Source organism: Notechis scutatus, chromosome 2 (genome assembly GCF_049901735.1).
Source record: "Notechis scutatus isolate UNSWTSFEM ecotype Mainland chromosome 2, rNotScu1.2, whole genome shotgun sequence".
NCBI classification, from domain to species: domain Eukaryota; kingdom Metazoa; phylum Chordata; class Lepidosauria; order Squamata; family Elapidae; genus Notechis; species Notechis scutatus.
In genome coordinates this window covers 62,043,683-62,070,894 of record NC_142010.1, presented here as the reverse complement: position 1 = coordinate 62,070,894, position 27,212 = coordinate 62,043,683, and the positions used below count along the sequence as shown (strand labels likewise).

At 37.2% G+C, this 27,212-nt stretch overlaps 1 protein-coding gene across 1 annotated transcript; it reads left to right on the top strand.

The window, feature by feature from the left end:
* Positions 1-1,305: 1,305 nt before the first annotated feature.
* On the top strand, positions 1,306-27,212 carry LOC113422527 (inter-alpha-trypsin inhibitor heavy chain H3-like). Its single transcript, XM_087954906.1, has 20 exons — positions 1,306-1,432; positions 2,484-2,504; positions 3,132-3,298; positions 3,731-3,835; positions 4,047-4,209; positions 4,403-4,513; positions 11,404-11,529; positions 11,634-11,750; positions 13,374-13,542; positions 13,684-13,809; positions 14,280-14,461; positions 17,203-17,388; positions 18,358-18,497; positions 18,933-19,098; positions 21,705-21,756; positions 22,354-22,467; positions 23,044-23,248; positions 25,133-25,305; positions 26,663-26,774; positions 26,863-27,212. Exons 1-20 carry the CDS (start codon positions 1,340-1,342, stop codon positions 26,990-26,992), a joined length of 2,658 nt encoding a protein of 885 aa, XP_087811032.1. The 5' UTR covers positions 1,306-1,339; the 3' UTR covers positions 26,993-27,212.

Sequence of the window (27,212 nt, the reverse complement as noted above, 5' to 3'; positions counted from 1 at the left end):
TGGAAGCGCCACATAGACCAGCTTCGCTCCAGACTGGCACCTACGCCCATCTCGTCCCTGAATCTCAAACCAGGGGGGAAGGGACATCGAGGAGGCCGAAGAAGAAATAGCAGACGACCTAACAATTGGAACTCAGCAGCCTACACAAACAACCATGGGATACTCACCTCCAGAAGGAGAACCGAACCGGGTGATTGCCTCATCACGTAGCAGCACCGCGATGCAAGTGAATCCAAGGAACCCCGATGACAGCATTGGCGAGAGCGGTGAGGACAGCCCCGAGTCACACAACGGAGCAGCGGGACCGTCTTCGCCATCCAGCTCAGCAAGCAGCCCACCGGAACCAGAGAAACCGGTGGAACAGCGCAGGTCAAGCAGACAGGTGAAGCGACCTGCCTACTTGCGAGAATACGTCACCCCACCCCTAAGACAGAACCTAGGGGGGAGGGGTGTTACGAACTAAGCTAACGCGTTCATTAACAACCCTAATAGTTTTGCTTCAACAGCAGGCTCGTAATCCTGCACTTCTGATTGGCCGGCGAATAGCGAGTCGTGATTGGTCGTTTCTGGCTGATCTAATTGGCTGACAGCGGGTCACCTCTGATTGGACGCTTCTTAGAGCGGTAAACTCAAATCATTGGTTGTTTTGACAGCAGCCAGCTCTATAAAAGAGCTGCTGCTGCCCAAGTATTTTGCTCTGTTCTGAAGTCACTAATAAAGAGTTGAAGTCACAGTTCAATGCCTCGTCTCCGTTCCTTGTGCCCATGCTCAGGACTTAACAACTTTAATTGAAATAGAAGTGGGAAATGTATTCAGGTGATCAAAGTGCAAGCTCAAGGAATCTCGGGAGAAATCTTACCATATTGGTGGTGAAACAGATGTGGAGTCTAATCTGAGATTTAATTTTAAAGGTGTTCTACATAGGGCGCAGCAGGTAAACCTGGGCTTCATAGATTAGAGCAGTGGTTCCCAACCTTTTTTTCGCCCCGCACCCCTAAAGAAATTTCACTCGAACCTCGCACCCCCTGAAATAAATAATAAATAAAAATGCCAACATATAGCCAATATCCTATTATTTACCTGGACTTTTCTCGCACCCCCTGGAATATCGTCTCGCACCCCCAGGGGGTACGAGCATCCCAGGTTGGGAACCCCTGGATTAGAGGCTGAAATGTGCTTTTCTGGCCTTGGACTCTCTAACTTTCATGTAGAAATTTCATCAACCATTTTCCAAAGATAAATATTTGCCATAGTTACTTCAGTGTTACTGTTTGACTATTTACAAGGTTCACTACAAATAGAGGTCCTTCCAAATTGACATTTTTATTTTTCTTCCAACATGGGGAAAGCTATCCCATGTTACATTTTACTGGGCTTGATTCCTGCTCTTGTAACTTCAGATATTTTGATAAACCCACTGAGAAACATTAAGGTATGTAGCTAAATATATGAAGTCACCAACTTATTTCCTCAGAGTTCTTTTAGCTTTAAGCAACAACTGGAAGTCCACTATCTCGATCCTTCAAGAAGTCCAGCTTTCTGCCTGCGTGATTTGAGATACCTTTACTTCCCAGTATGCTTAATTTGACTGAAATTCTAAAGTTCATGGAAACTGGTTGCCTATGAAATTTCATGCCATGAGCTGCCTGGCTCAGATGTGCTGCATTTGAATATGAATCAGGCAAAGTTATGTTAGCCTATGACAATAATAAAAATTTGATTTGAAGCCAGTAAGGTGCTTTGGTCACTCACTACGCCTCTCAGCAATTCCCATGACCTCTTTTATGAGTGGTTGATAGGTATTCTGAGAGGGACCATGTTGGATCCAGACTTGATTTAGCTTCTTTGGATTCATATGCTGCACATCATGTTGCATATTTCAACAATTTTTGGGGAAACACTGAATTGAGAAAGAATGAATCAAATAAAGCAAGCAGTACTTGCATCTATGTGTGTGTGATTGTGGGGTGTTTGAAAGGGATGCAAGGTGGTACGTACATACATACATACATACATACATACATACATACATGAGAGAGCTATCCATCACGGGTTTATAGTTAACTTATCTAAATTTGAACTGAGGCAGTTCCACAGACATGGGAAGAATATGAAATCAGCCTAGTACTAAGTGCCTCTGAAAACGCTAGAAAAACTCTATTAGGTAAAGGTATTTATCTTAGTTAGTATGGTAATTTATGCCATATTTTCCAGATGTTTCTTGTTTTCTGTTTATGTAATTAATGTTTCCCAATTATTCAGGTTGGTAAACTGGTAGGGATTTGTTCGGTCGGAACCCAGCCAAGGTTATGCATGCTGATTATTCAGACTTCATTTTACAAAAGCTCTCATTTATTGTGATGCTCTCACTTAAAATGAAAAGAAATGTGGAATAACATACAACTACTATGCAACATATTTGGTAGGATACAGCATCTGTTGTTTGGCAATAATTAATCCTTTTTTTCACTGTTTATTTGTAGAAGAGAAGTGCCACTGATGTGGTAAGTAACCTTTCATTTAGAATGCTGATCATTAAGTTTAGATGGCACATACAAAATACAAATATTTTCTCTTAGTCATTTGTATCTTCATTGCTGGGCTTAAAGAAATCATTTCCTCAGCTCAAAAGTTATATTTATTTCTTCAAAAATCAGTTCTCTTGTGTTCAGGGATGTTTTAATTCTGAGCAAATGGCGTATTTCATTCACTCTTACAAAGTACCCGTCATGTGCAAGTGTGCAAAGGCCGCATCACACACTTTTATGAAGGTGATTACCTCATGCATAGATTCAGGGGGTAACAAATATCTCTTTGCATTCCTTTTACAGAAAGAAAGTAAAATGTTTTAGAAATTTGTTCTTGTTTTCTTTCCCTATAACAATCATTTCTTAAAAACACAATACAAGAATGGAATGGAACAAGAAAATGATTGGGGTCAGCTGCAATTTAATTAAATTTTGTAAGTAACTAAAACATTCATCAAATGTAATTAGCACTAAAGTAAATACTATGTGTGTAATGTGAAGTATAGAAAGATCTTTGTGTTATCTCAAATAAATGTGTATAAAATAAAAATAATATATTAGCAGCACATTTCTGTATAACCATATGACTTTTTTATTCTCTAGCACACCCAACCCATAGAAATCTACTGGGTGAAAATTGACTGCAGTGTAACTTCCAGGTTTTCCCGTAATGTCATCACTAGTCGAGCTGTGAATCGTGCCAATGTGTCCAAGGAAGCTCAGTTTGATGTGGAGCTCCCCAAAACAGCCTTTATTTCCAACTTTACTTTGTGTGTACATTATTTTCTTATTTGTCTATGCTTTGGAGATCAGTCTAAAAATAATTAAGCCAGTTAGATGCTGTAATAGATTAACTACCATGAATAATAGAGCTGCAGTTGTAACCCTCTAATGCAATTATGTGCTCAAAATAGGAAAACTAATGCCTTTCTCACAAACATTAGTCTTATCTTCATTTTTTTTAATGATCATCAAAAATGTGGCCTCTTGTTGCATAAGCTCCTCTGAAATAGACTTGCCCTCTGGGTAGAGTTTTTATCCATCTGCCCTGCAATGTCCAGAGAAATTCATATAGAGGCAGCATTCTTTCTAGACTCCTCATTATACCTCTCAAATATCCCCTTTACTTGATGAACTGGAGAAAAAAAAACCACAAGACATCTTTGCACACATACTCAGATATCTGATGTATCCTTCAATAGGACAATTGATGGGGTCACTTATCCTGGAATCGTAAAGGAAAAAGAAGTTGCCCAAAAGCAGTATCAACAAGCAGTTTCAAGGGGCCAGACTGCAGGGCTTGTGAAGTAAGTACGTGAGGCCAAACAGTATCTGTTTCATTATTTCATTTCCTGTCCTAAGTATTTATTCAATAAGCAGATGCTCAGTAACTGAACAAAGAGCAAAAGAAAAGTATTAAATGGTGGGCTATATTATTCATCATCAGGATATGTAATTGTCCTTTTATGGCTCTCTTAAATCTTATGAATCTTACCTTACTGTGTTTAACATGTGAAGGGCTGCTGGAAGAAAAACAGAGAAATTCAGTGTTTCTGTCAACATTGCATCATCCAGCAAAGTCACTTTTCAATTGACTTATGAAGAACTCTTGAAGAGAAAGTTTGGAAAATATGAGATATTTATCAAAGTAAATCCAAAACAGCTTGTCAATAAATTTGAGGTAGGATCAAATGTATTGTCACTTTATCTTGTAGTAGTTTTTGGAAAGGTTTGTGAATTATGCTCAGAACTATTAATTTAGAAACAAATGTATAAATAACTGAAATTAATTCTTTTTTAATGCTTTGTTTACACTTTTCATTACTGGTCTATCTGATTTTTAATGTCAATATAATTTTAAATCAATGTTACAGATTGAAGCAAACATCTTCGAGCCTCAAGGCATCAGTGAACTTGAAGTTGAAGGGACATTCCTCAATAACGAACTGCTACCAGTTGTGAAAAAGTCTTTTTCAGGAAAAAAGGTATGTCTGGTAGAATCTTGAAGAGTGATTCATCTGCAGGTAATCCTTGCCTAATGACCAATAGGGACTGCCAGGATTTTTGTTGCTAAGTGTGTTGTGTAGCAGTGGGAATCCCAGTCCCAATTACCATTGTTAATTGTGAATTAACTATAATGAGATGGAAGAATGAGTATCTGCCATGATCATGGTCACCACCTTTGCTGCAGATTCCCTTGGTTGTAAGTAAGTACAGAAGAGGCCAATTGGATTCATAAGCATCAAACGAAAATTACAATGGTAACATGTCTTATGACACCACCCAGAAACAAAGAAAAGAAAGAATGACCACTTGAATATATTTCTTAAAAGCAATCCATTTGCTTCATGGAACATAGCTGACAGGTTGTTTTGTCCCAGTCAGGGGTCTAGGTGAGACATGCCCAGGACAATCACAAAACAAAGATGCAGGCACAGAATTATTTGAGGATACTTCACAAAAGTAAAAGTAGTTCCTAAGCATTTCCCGATATCGGGGATAGGCAATATTTTCCTAGAAGAGCTAAAGAACTGCACTTACAAAATATAGATGGGTCAGAATGAAAAACTAAGCAAAGACTCAAAAAAGTAGATGGAGCCGAACCTAAATAATAATATTGAAAATATTTAAGTCTTATCACGTCTAATCATCTCACTTTCAAAGTGTTTCTGCTTTGCAGTATTTTTTAAAGTTGAGGTAGATAGCTTATTAAAAAGAATGTGTTTACAGAGAAACAACAAAGTCAAAATTATCTTGTAAACAATTGGCAAATCAAATAAATAAAAAAATAAATAAATAAATAAAATGTATTTCTCATTCTTGCATCTGGTGTATAGACAAGGATTAAGTCTGCTCCTTAAAAAACATGTAATTCAGTCCATGGACACTCTTCTGTAACTTGAAAAAGTCTTTCTTTTTCAAGTTTTTTGTATCATGGTGGCTTTTACATATGTATATGCCTTACTTTATATAGGAAAGTGGTCTTTACATATGGGTATTGAGCAACATTCCTCTTGAAGCTGCTCTGAGATTGAGATATTTAATAAGCTAAATGAAACTAATGAAGAATATTATTATGAAAGTGTGTTTCACTGATGGTACAAATATTCTATTCTAATCTTTACCATGTTTTGGGGATTATATATTGACAACCCATCTCAGCTTTTACAACAGTTCATTTAGTGACCATTGAAAGTTACAACAACACTGAAAAAAGTGACTTATCATTTTTCACAGTTATGACCTTTGCAGCATCTCCATGTTCATCTGATCAAAATTCAGATGTTTTGCAACTGGTTCATATTTATGACCATTACTGTGTCCCAAGGTCATGTGACTATGTTTTGTGACCTGACAAGCAAAATCAATGGGGAAGGCAAATTTATTTAATACCCGGGTTACTAACTTATCAACTGCACTGATTCACTTAACGACTGTGGCAAGAAAGGTCATAAAATGAGGCAAAACTCAGTTAACAAATGTCTCACTCAACAACATAAATTTTGGGCTTAATTATGGTCGTAAGTGGAGGGCTACCTGTACCTCAATTCATCTTTGTCTTTTATGGGTGGATTGTACTGGAAGTTGCAAACATTATTAATTCTTCCCAATATTTCTTTGTTACTCCAGCATGGAGAAACATGCTTCTGGTCATTTACATTAGATTCTTTTATTTTTTATTTAGTTTTATTTATTTATTTGATTTGTCAATCACTTACAAGATAATAGGTATAAGTATAAACATAGTTATGAATACATGAAATTGATACATATAAGAAAAATAAAAAGAAACAATAGGACAGGGATGGTAGGCACATTGGTACGCTTATGCACACCCCCTACAGACCTCTTAGGAAAGTGGTGAGGTCAATAGTAGACAGTCTAAGGATAAAGTTTTTAGCGGTTGGGGAAGAAACCACAGAGTCAGGTAGAGTATTCCAGACATTGACCACTCTGTTGCTGAAGTCGTATTTCCTGCAATCAAGTTTGGTGCAATTAACCTTGAGTTTGTATCTATTGTGTGCTCTTGTATTGTTATGGTTGAAGTGAAGTATTCATTGACAGGTAAGTCATTGCAAAGTATGATTTTATATACTATACTTAGATCGGACCAAAGGCGGCGTAGTTCTAGGTTTTCTAGGTCTAGAATTTCAAGTCTGGAGGCATAAGGTAGTCTGGAGGCAACGAGTAGAGGAGTGGAGAACTCTTCTTGTGAAATATTTCTGGACTTTCTCAACTATGTTAATATCAGATACGTAATGTGGGTTCCAGACTGATGAGATGTATTCAAGTACTGGTCTAGCAAATGTTTTGTATGCTCTAGTTATTAGTGTAATATTACCAGAGAAAAAGCTACGTAGGATTAGGTTAACAACTCTTAATGCCTTTTTGGTTATGTAGTTACAGTGGGCTCTTTGCCATTTGTTTGACCATTCTGATACATAGTTGAGGTCTTTTTGAAGGGTAGCAATATTGTCTGTGGTGTTGAATAGCTTTACATCATCAGCAAAGAGAACGCAGTTGCTCTTAATATGATCACAGAGGTCATTTATGTAGAGTATGAAGAGAGTTGGTCCTATAACACTGCCTTGGGGGACACCACTGTTGACAGGTACAGAATTTGATAGGATGCTCCCAATTTTGACCATTTGTTGTCTGTTTGACAGGAATGCTTCTATCCAGTTATGCAGGTGTCCAGAGATACCATAAGATTTTAGTTTTAGAAGTAGTTTGTCATGTACCACTGAATCAAAGGCTTTACAGAAGTCTGTGTAGATTGCGTCTATTGCTTTGCCCTGGTCGAGTTTTTGCAGTGTAAGAGTTACAGGTTACAGGATAGTTTTTTTCTGAAACCAAATTGTTTATTAGAGAGTAGGTTGTTTGTCTCTAAGTGGAGGATAATGAATTGGTTAATAATTGATTTCATGACTTTACAGGTGACTCAGCATAAAGAGATTGGTCTGTAATTTTCAACTAGGCTGGGGTCTCCCTTTTTGAAGATGGGGATGACCGTGGCTTGTGACCATAGGTTTGGCAAGGAGCTGATCCTCAAAGATTTTTCAAAGGTTATGCTTAGAGGTTTGGTTATGGCAGTGGATAGCTTTTTTAAGAAGTAGGCACATATTCAATCCGGTCCAATAGATAGAGATGGTTTTAGATTGCGTAGTGCTTTTTCAACATTGTCTTCTGTAAAATCAATATGTATTAGATCATTGTAGTTGTCTGTGGTTCGACTAGGAAATCCTGGGCATGATCCATTGCTGTTTACAAATACTGAGCCAAAGAATGTTAAAGAGGTTGGCTTTAATGGTGTCGTTGTTGCAGTCTTTACCATTAGGTCCTATCAGGGGTGGGATGGACCTTGAGTCTTTTAGTTTGTTGTTTACAAAATGGTAGAAAGCACGGGTGGAATTGGTGCGTAGAAGGTTTTCTTCTTGTTTAATGTGATAATTGGTGCATTCAGTCTTTATCTGGTGGCATAAATTTTTGTATCGGCTTTTGAAGTTGGCAACGTGACCAGATTTGTTTTTCCGCCAAAATGATCTCTTTTTGGATTGAAGCTTCCTTATTGTTATGGGTAATTTGTTTTTTCTGGTTTTGAGAGTTGTTAATGGTACATATAGTTTGATGATTCTTTTGACTTCAAGTAAAAATATGTTGTACTGGTCTTCAACAGTATTGCATCCAGTGAATAGAAATTGCCAATCAAGGGATTTTCTTCTCTGCCATATCATTTTGTAATGGGATATTGGGAACTATTTTTTCATGTTTTATCCTCTCTCCTCTTGACTACTTCTCAACTTCCTTCCCTGTGTTTTTATTTCTACTATTAAGTGTGCAGTGTCTTAGGCTTTCTTCCACTCTTGCAAAATATATTCCTTTTGCTTTTCCAGAGCTTCTTCCTTGTTCTTTATCAAGGTAAGTCAATACTTTGGAAAAGTGATGGACATTAGGTAATGAAAACGTTCCCCTATATTTTAGCTTCCCAAGTTCCTGAACAGAATTCCTATTACAGAGAAGATTTTTTTATATTTTCTATCATTTAGCAGTTCAATAGAGCCAGATCTCCTTGCTGGATTCATGACTTTCTGCCTGCTTTACAGACTGACAAACTCTTTTGTTCCTGAATATAAATTACTCTCTCCTCTTGGCCAACACAACACTGTTGGGAGAGGGGAGGGGATAAGTAATGTATGCTCAGTGCAGGATCCTATGCAGTGATAAGTCAGTGGCTTCAAAATGGTGAGCAACAATCAGACAGTCAAAGTCTTCTTCCTTTTGACTTGGTTTTGTAGAAAGAAATCTGGAAGTTAGTATGAATGAAATCCCAATAGACTTTTTATTGCAGAACATAAACAATGCTTAAGCATAGAACTGGTAAGGTGTGTCCAGCCTTATGGGAAAAATTATGAATAAAATTGGTGAAGAAGAAGGAGATAAAAGTAATAAATATTATCATGCAAATATGACAAATGAATGAGTGTGTGTATGTGTGTGTATGTGGGGGGGGGGGAGAGAGAGAGAGAGAGAAGCAGGCAGGCAGGCAGGTAGGTAAACAGACAGACAGACATAATCCTGACTGTATAAGTGTAGCCAGTAAGAGGCAATGCAGAGTAAGATATGTAGAGTAATCCTTCTTAGACAAGAAAAGGAGATAAAAATGCAATGCTCCACTGCTGGTTCCTTGTATTCATTGTTCCTACAGATGTAGAAAACTGGTACATACAATGTTGGATCTTGCAATGTTTAATAATTCAAAATATACCACAGCTGAATTTTGAAAACAACTGGCTCATCCCATTCTAAATATTCCTCTAAAAACTCCCAAGGCTTCCTTCCTTAGAAATTTTATATGTACAGGTGAAACTCGAAAAATTAGAATATCATGCAAAAGTTCATTTATTTCAATAATGCAACTTAAAAGGTGAAACTAATATATGAGATAGACTCATTACATGCAAAGCAAGATAGTTCAAGCCATGATTTGTCATAATTGTGATGATTATGGCTTACAGCTCATGAAAACCCCAAATCCACAATCTCAGAAAATTAGAATATTGTGAAAAGGTTCAATATTCTAGGCTCAAAGTGTCCCACTCTAATCAGCTAATTAAGCCATAACACCCGCAAAGGGTTCCTGAGCCTTTAAATGGTCTCTCAGTCTGCTTCAGTAGGAATCACAATCATGGGAAAGACTGCTGACCTGACAGTTGTGCAGAAAACCATCATTGACACCCTCCATAAGGAGGGAAAGCCTCAAAAGGCAATTACAAAAGAAGTTGGATCTTCCCAATGTGCTGTATCAAAGCACATTAATAGAAAGTTATATGGAAGGGGAAAGTGTGGAAGAAAAAGGTGCACAAGCAGCAGGGATGACCGCAGCCTGGAGAGGATTATCAGGAAAAGGTCATTCAAAAGTGTTGAGGACTTTCACAAGGAGTGGACTGAGGCTGGAGTCAGTGCATCAAGAGCCACCACACACAGACGGATCCTGGACATGGGCTTCAAATGTCGTATTCCTCTTTATTTATTTATTTATTTATTTATTTATTTATTTATTTATTTGATTTGCCAATTGTTTACAAGATAATAAGTATAAATGTATACATAGTTGTGAATACATGAAATGGGTACATATAAGAAAAATAAAAGAATAAGAGAAACAATAGGACAGGGACGGTAGGCACGTTGGTGCGTCAAGCCGCTCCTGAACAACAAACGTCAGAAGCGTCTTACCTGGGCTACAGAAAAACAGAACTGTTGCTCAGTGGTCCAAAGTCCTCTTTTCTGATGAGAGCCACTTTTGCATCTCATTTGGAAACCAAGGACCCAGAGTCTGGAGGAAGAATGGAGAGGCACACACTGCAAGATGCTTGAAATCCAGTGTGAATTTTCCACAGTCTGTTTTGATTTGGGGAGCCATGTCATCTGCTGGTATTGGTCCACTGTGCTTCATTAAATCCAGGGTCAATGCAGCCATCTACCAGGAGATTTTGGAGCACTTCACACTTCCTTCCACAGACAAGCTTTATGGGGATGCTGACTTAATTTTCTAGCAGGACTTGGCAACTGCCCACACTGCCAAAAGCACCAAAACCTGGTTCAATGACTGTGGGATTACTGTGCTTGATTGGCCAGCAAACTCGCCTGACCTGAACCCCATAGAGAATCTATGGGGCATTGCCAAGAGAAAGATGATAGCTTCCATGCCACACTGCATTGAGGCAGTAATTGCTGCAAAAGGGGCCCAAACCAAGTACTGAGTACATATGCATGCTTCTACTTTTCAAAGGTCTAATATTGTTCTATGTACAAGCCTTGTTTTATTGATTGCATGTAATATTCTAATTTTCTGAGATTGTGGATTTTGGATTTTCATGAACTGTAAGCCATAATCATCACAATTATGACAAATCATGGCTTGAACTAACTTGCTTTGCATGTAATGAGTCTATCTCATATATTAGTTTCACCTTTTAAGTTGCATTACTGAAATAAATGAACTTTTGCACGATATTCTAATTTTTCAAGTTTCACCTGTATAATAAAGGAATAAATAGCTACTAGTTATAAACTGTTTATTACTTCAAATATTGAAGATCTTACTTGTTTTTAATAAGTATACCCATGTATTACAGTACTTACAAGCTTGTTGCAAATGTTGTAGGCCTCTAGTTCACTGACGTAAAGAATGGACAAAGGACAAGATAGGCCTCTAAATTGATAAATCATGTTTGGAAGTAATCTTTGAATATAAACCGCAGAAAATGTATTGAGAAATATTATTCTGGATCGCTAAATGAAAGCAAAATTTTTAGAGAATCTGCTTTCCTCATTTGCTGAAATCTAAGATGAAGAATTCTTCTTTCTTAAGGGCCATGTATCATTCAGTCCTACTATTGAACATCAACGAACCTGTGACAATTGTACAACCACTCTGCTACAAGGAGATTTTGTCATTAAGTATGACGTGAACAGAGATTCTCCTAATAATTTACAGGTAACTCTAGTTGTTTGACACTTGAACTAATATACCAGCACAAAAACACACCCAAACAAAAAACCCTACCACAAATGAATACTATCTTTATCAATGTTTTTTAGGTAGTAAATGGATACTTTGTACACTTTTTTGCACCAAAAATCCTGGAACGTTTACCTAAGAATGTTGCCTTTGTAATCGATGTCAGTGGTTCCATGTCTGGACAGAAAATTCGGCAAGTAAGTAAACAACACAAATTCTTGGAATATCTCTAAAAGGATGGTAAATTGTACAGCAGATAAAAATCAGGTCCTACAATCTTTTACTCCAAGTTATTTTTGCCTTGTAAGATTTACACATATAGTAAAATATGTAGCATAGTAATCTTGAAAGTATTTAGTAATGTAATTGAAATGTACTGCTTCATCCTTAACTTTCAGCTAAGCCTTCTTTTATATGTGTTGATTTAGGCCAGGGCCCTCGAAGCCCTGGACCGTGGCCTGTTCAGAACTGGGCTGCACAAGTGGCGAGCAAGGGCACACATGTACATGCAGCTCTATTGACATGAGTGGCAGGTGCTTGGTTCGTGCTTGAAGCTCCACTCATACAAATGGAGCTGTGTGCGCTCGTATGTGTGTACCTGCCACTCATCAGAACTATCATGTTTCCCCGCAACCTCCGCCGGGCCACCAAGCCAGAAAGATTGGGGATCACTGATTTAGGCCATATATTTACTTAGCTTCAAAGTCATACAGAACATTCTTTCAGGTGGCTCCTGCAGAAATAAAACACTTGAGCATTAGAATGAAATGTGGGATATTGGGAAGCTTGACCATTACATTGCCAACTGGTTTATTCAGCTTTACAACTAGGGTGAGGACCCAAACAGTGAAAGGGAATACAGGAGGACCTTTGAGGAAGCAGTTTGATTTTGAAATGATTAGTTTGACTTAAGCCATGAATCAATCTGTTTATGAACTATATCAAGAGTAAAAAAATTATTAAAAATAAACATCTAAATAACAGTAATATTTTTTAAAAAGACAAACATGTTTTAAGAGCTTTGGTGGCACAGTGGTTAGAGTGTAATACTGCAAACTACTTCTGCTGACAGCCAGTTGCCTGCAAATTGGCAGATCGAATCCCACCAGGCTCAAGGTTGACTCAGCCTTCCATCCTTCTAAGATGGGTAAAATGAGGACCCAGATTGTTGGGGGCAATATGCTGACTCTACAAACTGCTTAGAGAGGGCTGTAAAGTACTATAAAGTGGTATATAAGTCTAAGTACTATTGCTATTGCTATGTTACAAAATTATTTTAAAAAAAATCTTAGCTATTTCTCTAGTAAGATTTCATGCTATCTCAAACATCCTACAATTTCATGGGAGAAAGGCAAAATCTCATACAAGTCAGAAAAGACTTAGTCAATTTTTATTTATGAAAAATACATATTAAATTTAATACTAATGATTCAGGGATGATAGTGTAGAGCCTGACTGCTGCACAATATCACTAATCTTTTGACCATGGTTAGGAAACAATGGAATGTTGGCTTAGTATGGAGATCTACCTTTCAAAAAAGAAGGGTAGGGTTTTTTTTCCTCAGTAACCATTTGACTTTACAGTTAAACAATTGAAGATCTCAAGCAAACAAATATAAAGGGATTTGTACGCATCATATGATGTGGGTAGCAAAAGCAGGACATGGACATAATAAGTTTGTAGCAATGTAATGTGCTGGTATAGAGAGCTCACTCAGTTGAAAGGAATGCAGGGTGGAGTAACCTCTGGAATAGCCAGATTGGGTTATGGAGGAGAAGTCCTTTGTTGAGAATTGATACTTTTTAAAAAATAATTCTAGGCAAAGGAAGCCTTGACAAAAATAGTGGAAGACTTAAAAGAAGAAGATCACTTCAATATCATCCTGTTTGAAAGTTCAGTTTCAACATGGAAAGATAACTTAATCCAAGCTACTCCGGAGAATGTGAATCAATCCAAGGAATTTATTCAACAAATAAATGCGTGGGGAGGTAAATAGAAAAAAAAAAAGAAAAATTGCTATATTAGAATAAGGTTAAAATAAAATGGCTGTATTAAAAAACACTACATTAAAAGATTTGAATCTCCATTTTCATATGCCAAAAAATTGAAACCCCACTTTCACATTCTAGGAACAAATTATAATGATGGTTTACTGACTGGTATTGAAATGCTGAATAAAGCTCATGAATCGAAATCTGTACCTGAAAGAAGTGCCTCTTTAGTTATCATGTTATCTGATGGGGAGGCCAATGTAGGTAAGTAGCTGAATGACCGATGAACACGGGAATAAAGGTTGCTGTTCAGTCTCCTTGTTTTCACATAGTCTTCTCCATACTATATACCACAACCACTGGTGATCATGTCATTACAGAAGTCCTGGGAGAAGCTCCCAGACATACTCCAAAATAATGGCTAAACTTCTGAAGCTGCTCTTGATTGATTATCTATCACCAGTTTCAGAATATTTCGACAAGGGGAAGGGGAGGGTGTTATAATACAATACATCTAATAAATAATGTTTTTACCTTGGAAAAGGCAGTAAGGAAGGAAAAAGGAATCAAATTACAACACTACTCACTCTCTTTCAACCCATTAGGAGGAGAGTTTGAAGCTGAAAGATAGGAAGCTGTACAGCCTTGTATTAAAGTTATAGGATTGCTGTGCCCACAAACACGTTTCAGATCATTGTACTATTTAACTATGTTTTGTGATCCGTTCTGTGCAGGTGTATCAAATCCCATACAGATTCAAGAAAATGCTAAGAATGCAACTAAAGGAAAATATCCTATATACAATCTTGGGTTTGGTTATGATGTTGACTATGCATTTTTAGAGAGAATAGCAACAGAAAACAATGGTGTGGCTCGCCGCATCTTTGATGACTCAGATGCAGCCTTACAACTACAGGTAGAAGAATAAGCATATGAAAGGTTGATATTTATATTTATGAAGAAATATTTCTGTGGCAGAGAAAGGGCACTGAGTAAACCATATGGTAACAACACTACCCTTACTTGGATTCAGACATGAGGAAAAAAACACATATGTGTTCTCCTCTCTCCTCCTCTCCTCTCATTTATCCCAATTTCCTATGTTTGCCATCTGAAAACTGCAGGAATTATACTCCAAATGAAATTTAGTAGCAGCTTCTGTTGGTCATAAGATGTATTGCTTCTACAACAGAGCAGCATAGTGGCCTAGCAGTGAAGACGCTCACCTGCCACTTAGAAGGTTTAGGGTTCAATCCGCGGTAGCGGCAGATGTTTCTCACCCAAAGAAAAATATCGCTGCAAACTCCACTTAGGCATCAGGAAGGGCGATCAGCCAGTAAATGCTCACTTCTACCCAGTCACCTTGGCTCTACTCTGAATTAAAGGACTACTGGGTCATAAAAAGAAAACACTATTGATTCTACAACAAAAAAAGCCGTTTGTGTGTCATGGCTACCAAAAGTTAGAAATGTGTGCCATATCCTCTCACTGATACAAGATCTGCTGCCAGCTAGCATTCTGCTCCACACTGTTTAGAGGTGTGCCTTTGACTCAATTCTTAGCCCAGATGACATGGAAAGACAAAATTAAGAGAACATAATTCAGCTTTTTCCAACCTGGTGCCTACAGTATAATAATATTGTTACGATTCCTGCCTCCCTTCCTTGCTTCACTTCTCAAGAGATCTTGGTTGGACAATATAGACATAAGTGCTAGATTTTTCATTCTATCTGACAAATTTATTTTCTTCAATTTATTTCAAGCAGAGAAAGATCGCTGATTATTCCTTTCAGTTACAAGAGGCCATGAAGGATATAATATCTCACCCCATCCTCAAGGAAAGGTGTATAGCACCCGAAAGTAACCAAGAGAGATTAGCATATGTGTCCCTCTCACATTGTGGCAATCAACTCAGAATATGTTTACATACCATGAAACATAGTGAGAAAATATAGGAATCCATTGTAAATAATAAGGTTCATCATCTCATTGGTTAATTTTCTAAAGTAGCCCTCTCACTCTACTTAACAGGTAAGGCATCACAGGGACCAGGTGCATCTTTTTCTGTATTTTTGGGTTAGATCCTGACCCCAGCTACCATTTTTCCTTGTTGCTGGCCTGTTGCAAAAGAATCAGCACAGCCCACTGGGATGAAACTTTATCCCTTCTCAGGCAACTAACTACTATTAGCCGTGGTGGTGTAGTGGTTAGAACATGGTACTGCAGGCTATTTCTGCTGACTGCCAGCTGCTGGCAGTTAGGCAGTTCGTTTCCCATTGGCTTAAGGTTGACTCAGCCTTCCATCCTTCTGAAGTTGGTAAAACGAGGACCCAGATTGTTGGTGGCATTAGGCTGACTCTGTAAACTGCTTAGAGAGGGGCTGTAAAGCATTGTGAAGAAATATACAAATCTAAGTGCTATTGCTTTTTCATTTGATATCATACTTCATATTTTCCTGGCAAAAATTAATAAAAAAAGTGAGAGGCTGGGTAAAAAAGCAAGAAAAAGTGGTTTGTTTAGTTTCTGTGTCCTATTAAAAATGTTAGTTTCTTCCTTTGAAAAAGCTGCTCACATCAGGAAAATTTACCTCATGAGAGCCTACATCAGGGAATTTATATGATGAATGAAAGTAGACCTTTTTATTTTTTAAAAAAGGGATTGTCTAGCAATCGATGGTTTTGCAAAATAGGAAAAGATGTCCAGAAAGGCTTTGTGTTAGTAAAAATTGTGAATGAAAAGAATTACACCTTTTCCTGTGATTAAAAAGAATTAAAACTCATCTGAAAACTGTTTTATTAACATGTACAGTGAAATAGTCCTAATTTTTGTACTGCACATGTTTAATGTTATTGCTACATCTAAATTCACATGGTTAATCCTCCATTTCATGGAGTCCACATTTTCTATATCTATACAAAATTGTAGATGTCAATTTTGGGAAAGATTTTTTAAGAGTCAAGACTTTTAACAAGAAGTCTGTTTTCCAGAGTACTTTTCCAGGGTAGTCTAGATTCTGATAACAGAAAAGTTGTTGTTTTTGTTGTTTTTAGTTGCGAAGTCATGTCTGACTCATCGCAACCCCATGAAGAATGTTCCTCCAGGCCTTCCTGTCCTCCACCATCTTCTGGAGTTTGTTTAAGCTCACGCCGACTGCTTCAGTGATTCTATCCAGCCACTTCATTCTCTGTTGTCCCATTCTTCTTTTGCCCTCAATCATTCCCAGCATTAGGCTCTTCTCCAGTGAGTCCTTCCTTCTCATTAGATGGCCAAAGTATTTGAGGTTCATCTTCAGGATCTGTCTTTCTAAAAAGCAGTCAGGGTTGGTCTCTAGGACTGACCAGTTTGATCGCCTTGTAGTCCAAGGGACTCGCAGGAGTCTTCTCCAGCAGCATAGTTCAAAAGCCTCAATTCTTTGGCGCTCAGTCTTTCTTATGGTCCAACTTTCACAGCCATACATTGCAACTGGGAAAACCATAGCCTTGACTATACGTACTTTTGTTGGTAGGTTTATGGCTCTGCTTTTTTAATATGATTTTTTTACAATATGATTTTTAGTATGATTTTTTACAGAAAAGTACCATGCCTAAAAAAGGTAACCTCTCATTTGCAATATTTTGATTTCAAGAATAAATACCCTAATATCTATTTTATTCCCAGGGTTTTTATGATGAAGTAGCCAATCCTTTGCTTACTGAAGTGGAGTTAGGCTATAATGAAAATGCCATCTCAGATTTGACTCAAAATAGTTTTAAACATTATTATGATGGCTCTGAAATAGTTGTGGCTGGACGAATTACAGACAATGACCTGAACAGTGTCACAGCAGAAGTAAAAGCTCAAGGGGTAAGTATCTTTGAAGTCCAACATTCCTCAAGCTATTACCACGGGATTCCAGTTTCTATAACAAAAAAAATATTCACACTTCCAGAACAATAATTTTCTGAACACTGCTGAGAGAGTAGATACTCCAGGGGAAATCATTAGGTAGTTTACCTGCCTCTATCAACGTTCCAGAATCTTGAAAATTTTTATTTTGGAAATGGTTTCTATTTATATTATTTTTAGAGACAGGCCAGCACCCAGATTACTGGTATATTGGCTAATTATTTCACTTAATACCTAGCCAAACTGAATTTATACTGCCAAGCCATATCCAAGCCATCCATCCACATTTAAACATCAGCTTCACCTTCATAAGACTCACACAAAGCCTTTTCAGGCATGAGACATCAATATTATCACTAGTTTACATGGATGAAGGCTATGTGGTCATGTTGAACCTGGGTGACAAATAAAGCATCATTCACTCAACAAGATATTAGAAGGGGACTAATGGCACCTTATTAGAGATTCAGAGACAGTTTTTTCTGAGTTGCAGCACACTTCATCAGATGCATTGAGTCGCTAGGCTGGTGTAAGATTTAATTTGAGATTTGGCAGGGAGGGGAAAATTGGTATTTATTTCTGTATTATTAAATATAGTTATATAGTGATTACATAGCACCCCAGCTTGTACCAAACTCAAACCAAGAGACAAAAACACATTTATGTAGAGTAAAAACATTAAAACCAAAATATAAGTCCCTTACAAAACAGTACAGGTATCTTCTCAGTTAATAATTTCAATGTGTTAGAAACCCATGGGGTTTATTTAGATCTTTAAAGACTGCCTGAATTTTTTTGGATACAAGTGAGTTCAGCCCTCTGTTGCTCAATATACAGTCCATAAATATAGAAATAAACACCTCTAAATAAATGTACTGCTGAAAAATTATAGTGGAATTATAAATCCAATCCTTTTCTTTCATCTAGGCACTAAATGAGGTGACTTATACTGAACAAGCTGATGTTGAGGAAACAACCAAAGCTCTCGAAGAGCAGCAATACATATTTGGCGAATATATTGAGAAATTGTGGGCTTATCTAACCATTCAACAACTTCTAGAAGCACGGTAATGTAGGACTTTTTCAACTTTGTGGTTCGTCCAGAGAAATCCATGAAGACTGGTATAGTCAATCACTTTCCATCCCTTTCTTGAAAAAAATTATACTTGAAGGAAAATTAGTTTCATTCAATAATGCCTGGAATGGACTGGTAGCTATTGATCATTGTTTTAGTTGATTTGATCTCTAGGCCAAAGTTAAATTGCTTCAGATAATGCAAGATAATTATTGCAGGTCTTCTAATTTCACATTAGAGTTTGATAAGTCCCAGTTATCTCTTTCTTCTTTCAGGAGACAAGTCTTTTGTTTGCAAAGTATTCATGAGACTTGTACACTATTTTATTATTTAGAACAATTTGCAATATGTTTTTATATTACAGGCTGGAAAAAAACTGAATAATTAAAACAGCTTCTAAATGCTTCTCCAATGTCCTTGCTTTTAGCGCTGTAGCGCAGGGAGATGAAAAGGAAAATATTACTGCTAAAGCCCTGGAGTTGTCCTTGAAATACAAGTTTGTGACTCCATTAACATCCATGGTTGTCACAAAGCCAGAAGACAATGAAGAAAAGGAAGCAGTTGCTGACAAAGTGACAGAAGGTACAGATATTGTCATAAGGACATTAACCCATCTGACTTTTAGTGGTTTGGGGGCAATATTCAAAATATTCAGAATTGAATTAGTCGAGAATATCCCGGAGCAACAGGTAGTATGCTTTCTCCTTAGATCAGGATAGGAAAGCATGAATTTTGTGGTGTGTGCATTTCAGCAACATCTGCAAACAGGCCAAAGGGGGATCAGATTGATGTCAGCAGCATCATGGCAAGCTCCACCTCTTTTCTACATGCATTTTGACATTACATGTATTCCCCAAAGGAGAAGAACTTAAAAAGAACAATCTCACAATATGGCTTTTGTCATCTTTTCTTCTTATTTTTTACATTTTAACATAAATATTTTCAAAACACAGTTTAAAAAATAAAACAAACAAACAGTAGAAATGAGATTTGTAGCAATCTCCTGCTAGAGCAATGTTTCTCAATCTTGGCATCTTTAAGATGTGTGGGCTTCAAATGCCAGAATTCTCCAACCTGTTGCTAAGATTGAGAAACATGCATTAAAACGAGTCGTTGCAGCCATGGCAACTTTAAGATCTGTGGACTTCACTGATGGCTGGGGAATTCTGGGAGCTGAAGTCCACAGGTCTGAAAGTGGCCAAGGTTGAACACCCCAGCTCTAGAACAACAATGGGTTCCACTAAGATTAGCTGCTCACTTCACCACCGTTGTTCTTTCATTTGATCCCTTTCTACTCAAAGGCCTTATGTCAGGGCTCCAGCATCCACCCCAATTTAAATCATTAGTCTCCAGCCTCATCTCTCAGTTTAGAGAAGATTTATTAGGAGTGAACATGCTGGTGCTACCTAGGTGTAGCCGACTCTGAGACACATCATTCATTTCACCCTTGACCCTGGTCTTCCCCCCACTCCCTGGATGTATATTCTCCAATGGGACACATCCATAGCCCAGAGTCATCAATCATGCTCTCCAGGAGAGGTGGTATTCAACCAGTTTGCACCTACTCGGGTGAACCGGTAGCGGTTAGGTGTGGGACGCCGAACCAGTGGCGACCCCTGGCTGGCCACGCCCCCAACCCAGTCGCCCGGTCGCTCACTTGCGATGACTCTCCTAGCTTTCCGTTCCCCACATCCTCGGGGGAAAGGAAGAAAGGCATGGACGCTGCAAGTATCGCTTTCCCCGTGTGAGTTAAAGTATCTGGAGTGAGAAGGAGTGCCGTCTGACAGAGGGGGTGGGGGAATTCACTCCAGCCTTGGAGAAATTTAAAGGGTTTAAATTTAAAGATGAAAATTATCTCTGGAAGAATTAAAGGAAATAAAGTCTTGATGATGATGCTTTGCTAAATAACTGCATGACATGAATCAATGGAGGAAGGGGAAGGGAGAGATTTTATGTATAAACTATGTTTTGTAATTGAGTAATTAGAGAAAACTTTGGGTCAAGCCTATATAAAAGGAAGCAGCTGTTTACTTGAATTAGTTTTTAGAAGAAATAAAAATAGCTGCCTGGAGACATGTAAATGACATTATATGCACCTTCCAGTCTATCCTTTTTGCAGTCAAACTAGGTTGGCATAAAAATTAACTGTTTGTCTCTCTTTTTCCCCCTTCCCCCTCCTTCTTCCCCCTCCTCTCTCATCACCCTTGGAAACAGCTGAAGGTAAACTGAGTTCTAATTCTTTCCCTCATGTTTCATATCTTGCCATTCCATTGGTCAGGGTTAATAGAGTATTACTTTAGTCCCTTCTTTTGCTACATACTTAAGATGAAATGTGTACATTTTACACAATGGAATATAATTTAATATGGCAAATTTGGATTTTTTTTCTCCAGTATATCCATAGTAAGAATAAAAATCATCCACAAATGGAGTCAAATTGGCACTTCTAAAAACTGCACAGGTGTTTCAATGCTTTTGTTTAGCTTTTAAAGTGATTGCTTCCTTCACAGCAGGTTGGTGCTTTTTACAGAGATGTTTAACTCCTGTAGCACTTCCTGGAATGACCACTGTAGTAATGTGGCAATTATCGGTAAGGAAGGGTTTGATGCTGCAGTGATCTGTAGAAGCTTCTTAAATGATAAAGAAAATTAGGGAAATATTTCTTACAACTTTGTACAATGAATGAGGTAATTCAAATCCATCAATAAATTACAGCTAGATAATCCATTGCCCAAGGTCACAGGTAGTCCTCAAACCTTTTGCTTTCTTTTGTAGAAAGAATCTTACCATAATTACCAAACAGTGAAAAGAAGCCATCTTCCATTATTTTGAGGCACAAAATACATGAAATGGGAGGCACTTCAAGGGTAAACCTTAATTAGGTGTAACTCCTGAAGCACTATACTCAAATCAAGAAAAACAAACAAAAATAAAAAAATCTCAGTGAATGAACATGCAAGATAGGTGCACAGATTTCATTCCATTAAATTGGTTTTCCCGATTGTCCCTGTCCTTCCTTCAAATATTATGTAATCGTTGCCTCCCCCAAATATTGCCTTTCCCTGCCTCAAATGTGAACCTGGCCTTCAAAGTTATTATTGAAATGGAGCAGAATGTTAACTGATGTACTTAGCAAAATAATCACAACATCTGGAAACAATCGTTTTGTTTTGTTTTTCTTTTCATTTATGCAGCAAAGCAGCAGGTGTCCAGCTATCAACCTCCATCTGCCCCTTACTATTATTCTAGTGGTAAGTTTCTTTTTAAGAGTTCATAAATATCTAACATACACACACCATACATACATACATACACATATACAAAGAGTGATTGATATCAATAAGAAGAAGGGGAAAAAAGTAAGGAAAAAATAAATCTTTCTGAGGTCCTGGAGAGTGAATCCATGAAGTCAAGGCAACAAAAGGATTTCAGGTCTTCCTGTTTGAGACAGAACCGCCAATTGCTGGATGTCGACTGTAACTTCTCATGCTGTACCTTAAAATGGGAGGCACTTCAAGGAATGTATCATGTCTATTGCAGCTGTTGTTGCCTGTGAAAGACAAAGGCTTTATTTTTTTCTCAGCTCCTTCAATCATCAACTAGAGATGATTATGTAACAATTTCCAATGTTGGATTGAGACTAAGACCCATGTAACAATAATGTTACCCTTAATGTTCTTTTTACTGTAAGGGCACTACAGAAATATACTAAATAGAAACTCTGTATCTTTCTATACTTTTTATTCTTATATTCTTCTATTTCATTTTAAATGGTGTACAAAAAAATCACAGAAATAAAATGATCTGCTGATGGGAGTATGATATTTGGTGTAATTTCTTCTTTGCAGTTGATGGAGACCCACACTTTATCATAGCTGTACCCCAGAAAGAAGATGCCCTTTGTTTCAATATTAATGAGGAGCCAGGGGTGGTGTTAAATTTGATAAGAGATCCAGTTACAGGTGAGCCTTTCTTTTCTGAAACTGTGATTGTAAGTAAGAAATATACTGCACTGCTAAATCAGTTCATTGTCTACCTGATTCCATTTGATTTCTTTGAAGTCTGTTTCCTTTGGATAAAGAATAACATGTAAATTCTTACATGTATAACTCTGTTAGCTTTCCATAAAGCTTTAAAGACCTGTCAATATTCCCATGCCTGGGGCGCTATATGCACCAAGGCCCCTGCCTCCTGGCTATATTGTTAACAAGCCAGATATCTTGCTTTTTCATGCACTTTGAATTAGACGTTTTAATGTAGTTTATTGTTTTAACAGTTTTTACAGTTTTTATTATTTTAAAAGCTTTAAGATTTTAATTGCAATGTATGTTTTTGAATTGTGAGCTGCCCAGAGTCATTGACTGAGCTGGGTGGCTACAGAAATCAAATAAATAAATTTTAATTAGAATCAATCCCAGTTTAACAAAAAAAAAATATTATGGAAAATGTTCTGCCTCCTGGAAACCAGGAAAAGACATATTTTTAAAAAATGTTACTTATACGTATGCCATCCCTTTAACATCACTGCTGGACTTTAGGCATGACCGTCAATGGACAGCTTATTGGAGATAAAAAGAGCATCAACAATGTAAAACCACAGAATACATATTTTGGAAAACTTGGGATTATAACTATGAATCGGAATGTAAGGCTTGAAATAACAACTCAAAATATCATCCTTCAAAATGGTATAAAAAGGAGAGTATTCAGCTGGCTTGATGAAATTGCCTTACAACAACCCGGGTGAGCTTTTCATAACCCTAATATATAAACGTGTTATTTTTAAATCAGGCATGGGTGATTTACAGTTTTGTAATTTTGCACACCTCTTGGTCTATTCCAAAAGCCTAAGGCAAGATACCAGATCAGGTTTCTGACAGGTTATCCTTATTTCTTGGCAGAATGAAATGAGAGAAAAAAGAATGTCAGAAAGAATAGCTTTTTCCCACCCACTTTCTCTGCTGTTAAGCTCTTCTTGCTTCAACTCTATTAAGAATGCATTCCCCCAACAGACCAACCCTGAAAGAAGGTGACCTTCACAAGGAAACAAGTTTGCCCAGTCCCAATATAAACAAAGTACGGTAGATTTAAATAAATTCAGCTACAGAGAAAGGCAACACGCTATAACTTCCTTTGCAAATATGAGGCTTGGTTGATAAAAATTAATGTTTTTATAAGGTTTTTAATTTTTTATAAAAATTAACTGCAACCTTCATAAATATGAGTAAGTTGCCAAATGTCTGAATTTTGATCACATGACCATAGGGATTCTGCAACAGTTATATGTCGTAAGTTGCTTTTTCAGTAACTTCATTTCCTAAAGATTAGTTGTAATTTAAGGACTTCCTGCACAGATACCACATATTTTCATTTATCTATGAAAATGTACCTTCTAAAAGTGCTTCACATAGATCTATGTCCCAATATATATTTAAAGGCTGGAGGATTTTCTAGGACTGGTTTCAGCTGGTTTCAGTGGATAAACCTAATCTACAAATGGGGAAGTTGGCATTGTACGATTTTTATGGACTATTTTAAAAACTGAATTTTTTATTACAGTTATTAACCAGCACATTTATACTTTTTCCTATCTTCTCTTCTGTATGGGTAGTAATTATCTTAAATTCAAGTTGCTCTTTATTTCTGATAAAATGCTATATAATTCATTTAATATGAATATTTCAGAAAAAAATAGGGAAACCCTTGATACTTCCTGCACTTCTCTTAATTGCTTTGGTATATGTGAGCAAAACGTCTTTTTTCCCCCCTCTCTCTCCTTCAAATAGCATTGGAAATACAGGAAATAATAAAACATATCTACTATGTATAATGCCCAGAGTCACTATGTGAGATGGGTGGATATTCAAATGTGTTTAAATGAATAAATAAAACCATATATGGATATCCAGATCCAGACAATTGTATGGAAGCAAACTTCTGGATCTGGACTGACTTGCTATCTATAGCAATTGTCCATGAAGGCCAATGTTTACAAGTCAAAGAAGTTAGAAGGATAGGCTAAAATAGTCATATGTTCAGTCTAGCACAGACCTGGGCACTTTGTAGTTCCTTGGACACTTCTGGCCCTTTGGCTGTCCATGTCTGGCCTGTGTGGATTGCTTGTATTTTGAAGGCAACTGAATTTTTTTTTTTCAGTTTACATATCTGCATGCATGCATGCACCTTCACAACTCTATGGGTGTGACTGTCCACAAAAGACCCAGTTTTTCATGTGGCCCATTGGGAAAACTAATTGCCCACCTCTGGTTTAGTGTATTAAGTACATAGAGATCCTGTCTGAAACTGAGCCTAATCCCTAGAGCTAGTAATCAGCATAATGTAATCAGAGTGATTGTTTCAGGTGAGTGGTTTATTTGCATTGCTCTACTTCAGCCTGCTTCATTGGTGAATGAATGGATAGCTTCACCATTTAATAAGGTTGAGGGCCAGATTTGATAGGCTGTGGTAGAATTTAATGCTAGGCTTCATTTAAACAATAGCTATGTGCTTACAGATGCCTTCTCCAGAAATGATTCTCCCTTTGCAACCAATTTCCCTAAATTGAATCTCTGCATTATGCAAACTAATAATCATGTTTTCCTGCTTGGTTTCTCTTTTCCCACTTAGTTTGACACTAATAATCAAACGAAAACGGAGCGTAGAGGTTTCAATGGATAATGGAGCAACATTTGTTGTTGTTCTACACCAAGTGTGGAAGAAACATCCATTACACCGAAGTTTCCTGGGATTTTACATGGCGGATAGTCACAGATTATCTGAACAAACCCATGGTTTACTAGGTAACAAAAAGATATTATTCTAAAGATTTTTGGGTTTTTTTTATTTTGTTTTGTTTTTTCCCACTGCTTTTGTTTCATAAGGCATATAGCCTTCTGACATGGCATGAGGTTAAACTCCTGACTGACTTGGCATGAGATTAAACTGATTTGGCATTGACTTGGCATGAGATTAAAAAGGCAGCAATATTTGCTTTTCACTTTCTTTGGTTTCCAGTTATACAATATTTATTTCTGGATTGTAGCACTTGCCAAAATCGATTGTGTATAAAAGTTGTTGGGTTTGGGTAGCTATTTTTATTATTATGAGTAATGTCCAATTTCGTTTTACATCTTTCATTCAATCCCTATATCCAGATTAGAGCACACCACCTGACATAGATAGCAATAAATACATCCTGTTGTTTATTTATTAAAGATCAGCAAATATCAAAAAGAATAAACTGACAGAGAGAGGGAGAGATGAATTTTAGGTAAAGATAGAAAAGTGTCACCTTATACAGGAGATGGGCAGCACAAAAATTTAATGAATAAAATAATCAGAAAGATAATGTATTAACAAAATACTATTTCTAAATAAAAAAATTAAGAACTTCCCAAATTAACTGGAAACAGTTTTCTAGGCAATTGGCATAGACAGTTTCAAAGTTAATGTTTTGGTTATCCCAGGTTTACTCCTTTGCTGTACAGAATAGAGATGAAAGATGGAATCACCAATTTATTCCTTCTCTTTTCTGGACCTTGAAAGAAAAAAACCTTGTTGTACGGGGATAATGTAGCAAATTCCTTTGCTTTTCTCCCTGATTAGGTTTCTTCTTTAATATAGATGCAAAGAAACCCAACAACCTATGAAGCCATGAAGACCCATCAAGAGCCATTGTACAGGAGCTGTACACAATAGTGGGGAGAACCAGAACCTTAATTTTCTAGAGCCATTTTATCTTATCTGTAGCTTGTTGTCTCTGTCATATGCAAACACTCATACACAAAGCTCAAGCAATTTCCAAAGCAGTCTTTTGGATCATCCAAACAGGTTTATTTTAAATTTGAATTTTAGTGCCCCGTTACCAATCCCAATGGTATTGTGACCCATATAAGGCAAGTTGTTTGAAAGCAGGAGAGTAATGGACTGTATCCAACATTTCTGTATAAGTAAAAAATAGAATTAGGACCTCAATAGGGTAGCTAAAAAGTAGTTACATGCAACTTAGAGCCACAATTAGCCCTGCCAAATGCAACATGTAGCTCTTATGGTTTGCTCTTGAATGACTGACAACTATTTAATCAAGTTCCTATTTTGCTCTCAAATGACTGGCAACTGTTTAATAATTACTGCTACTGCTGTCATGTTTATTTTAAGGGCAATTTTTCCACCCAATCGACTTTGATATACTTGAGGTCCACCCTGGATCAGATCCACAAAAACCAGATGCCACCATGATTGTGAAAAATAACCAGTTGACAGTAACCAGGTAAAGAGAGCCTGACATTTTAGCTGAGATTGAAATGCTTGCATAAACTGGATGCTCTAAGCTCACTGCTTTCTGTGTTATATTGTAGGGGATGGCAGAAGGATTACACAGCTGATATCCAGCATGGCACCAATATCCCTTGCTGGTTTATTCACAACAATGGAGATGGTCTTATTGATGGCAATCACACAGACTACATTGTTCCCAGCATATTTTGAAATAAAAAATAAAAAAAGAGTGGTGATGATGATGGTGGTGGTGGTGATGATGATGATAAAAACTTACATGCTATGATAACTGCTTGTGATATCATCTGAAGAAATATTTTAACACTGGAGATTTAGTTGTGAATCCAAATAACTGAAACTGATATATTCATAATACAATTTGTATATCTTCTGCTGAGATTTAATTTCAATAAATTGGAAAACTTTTTAA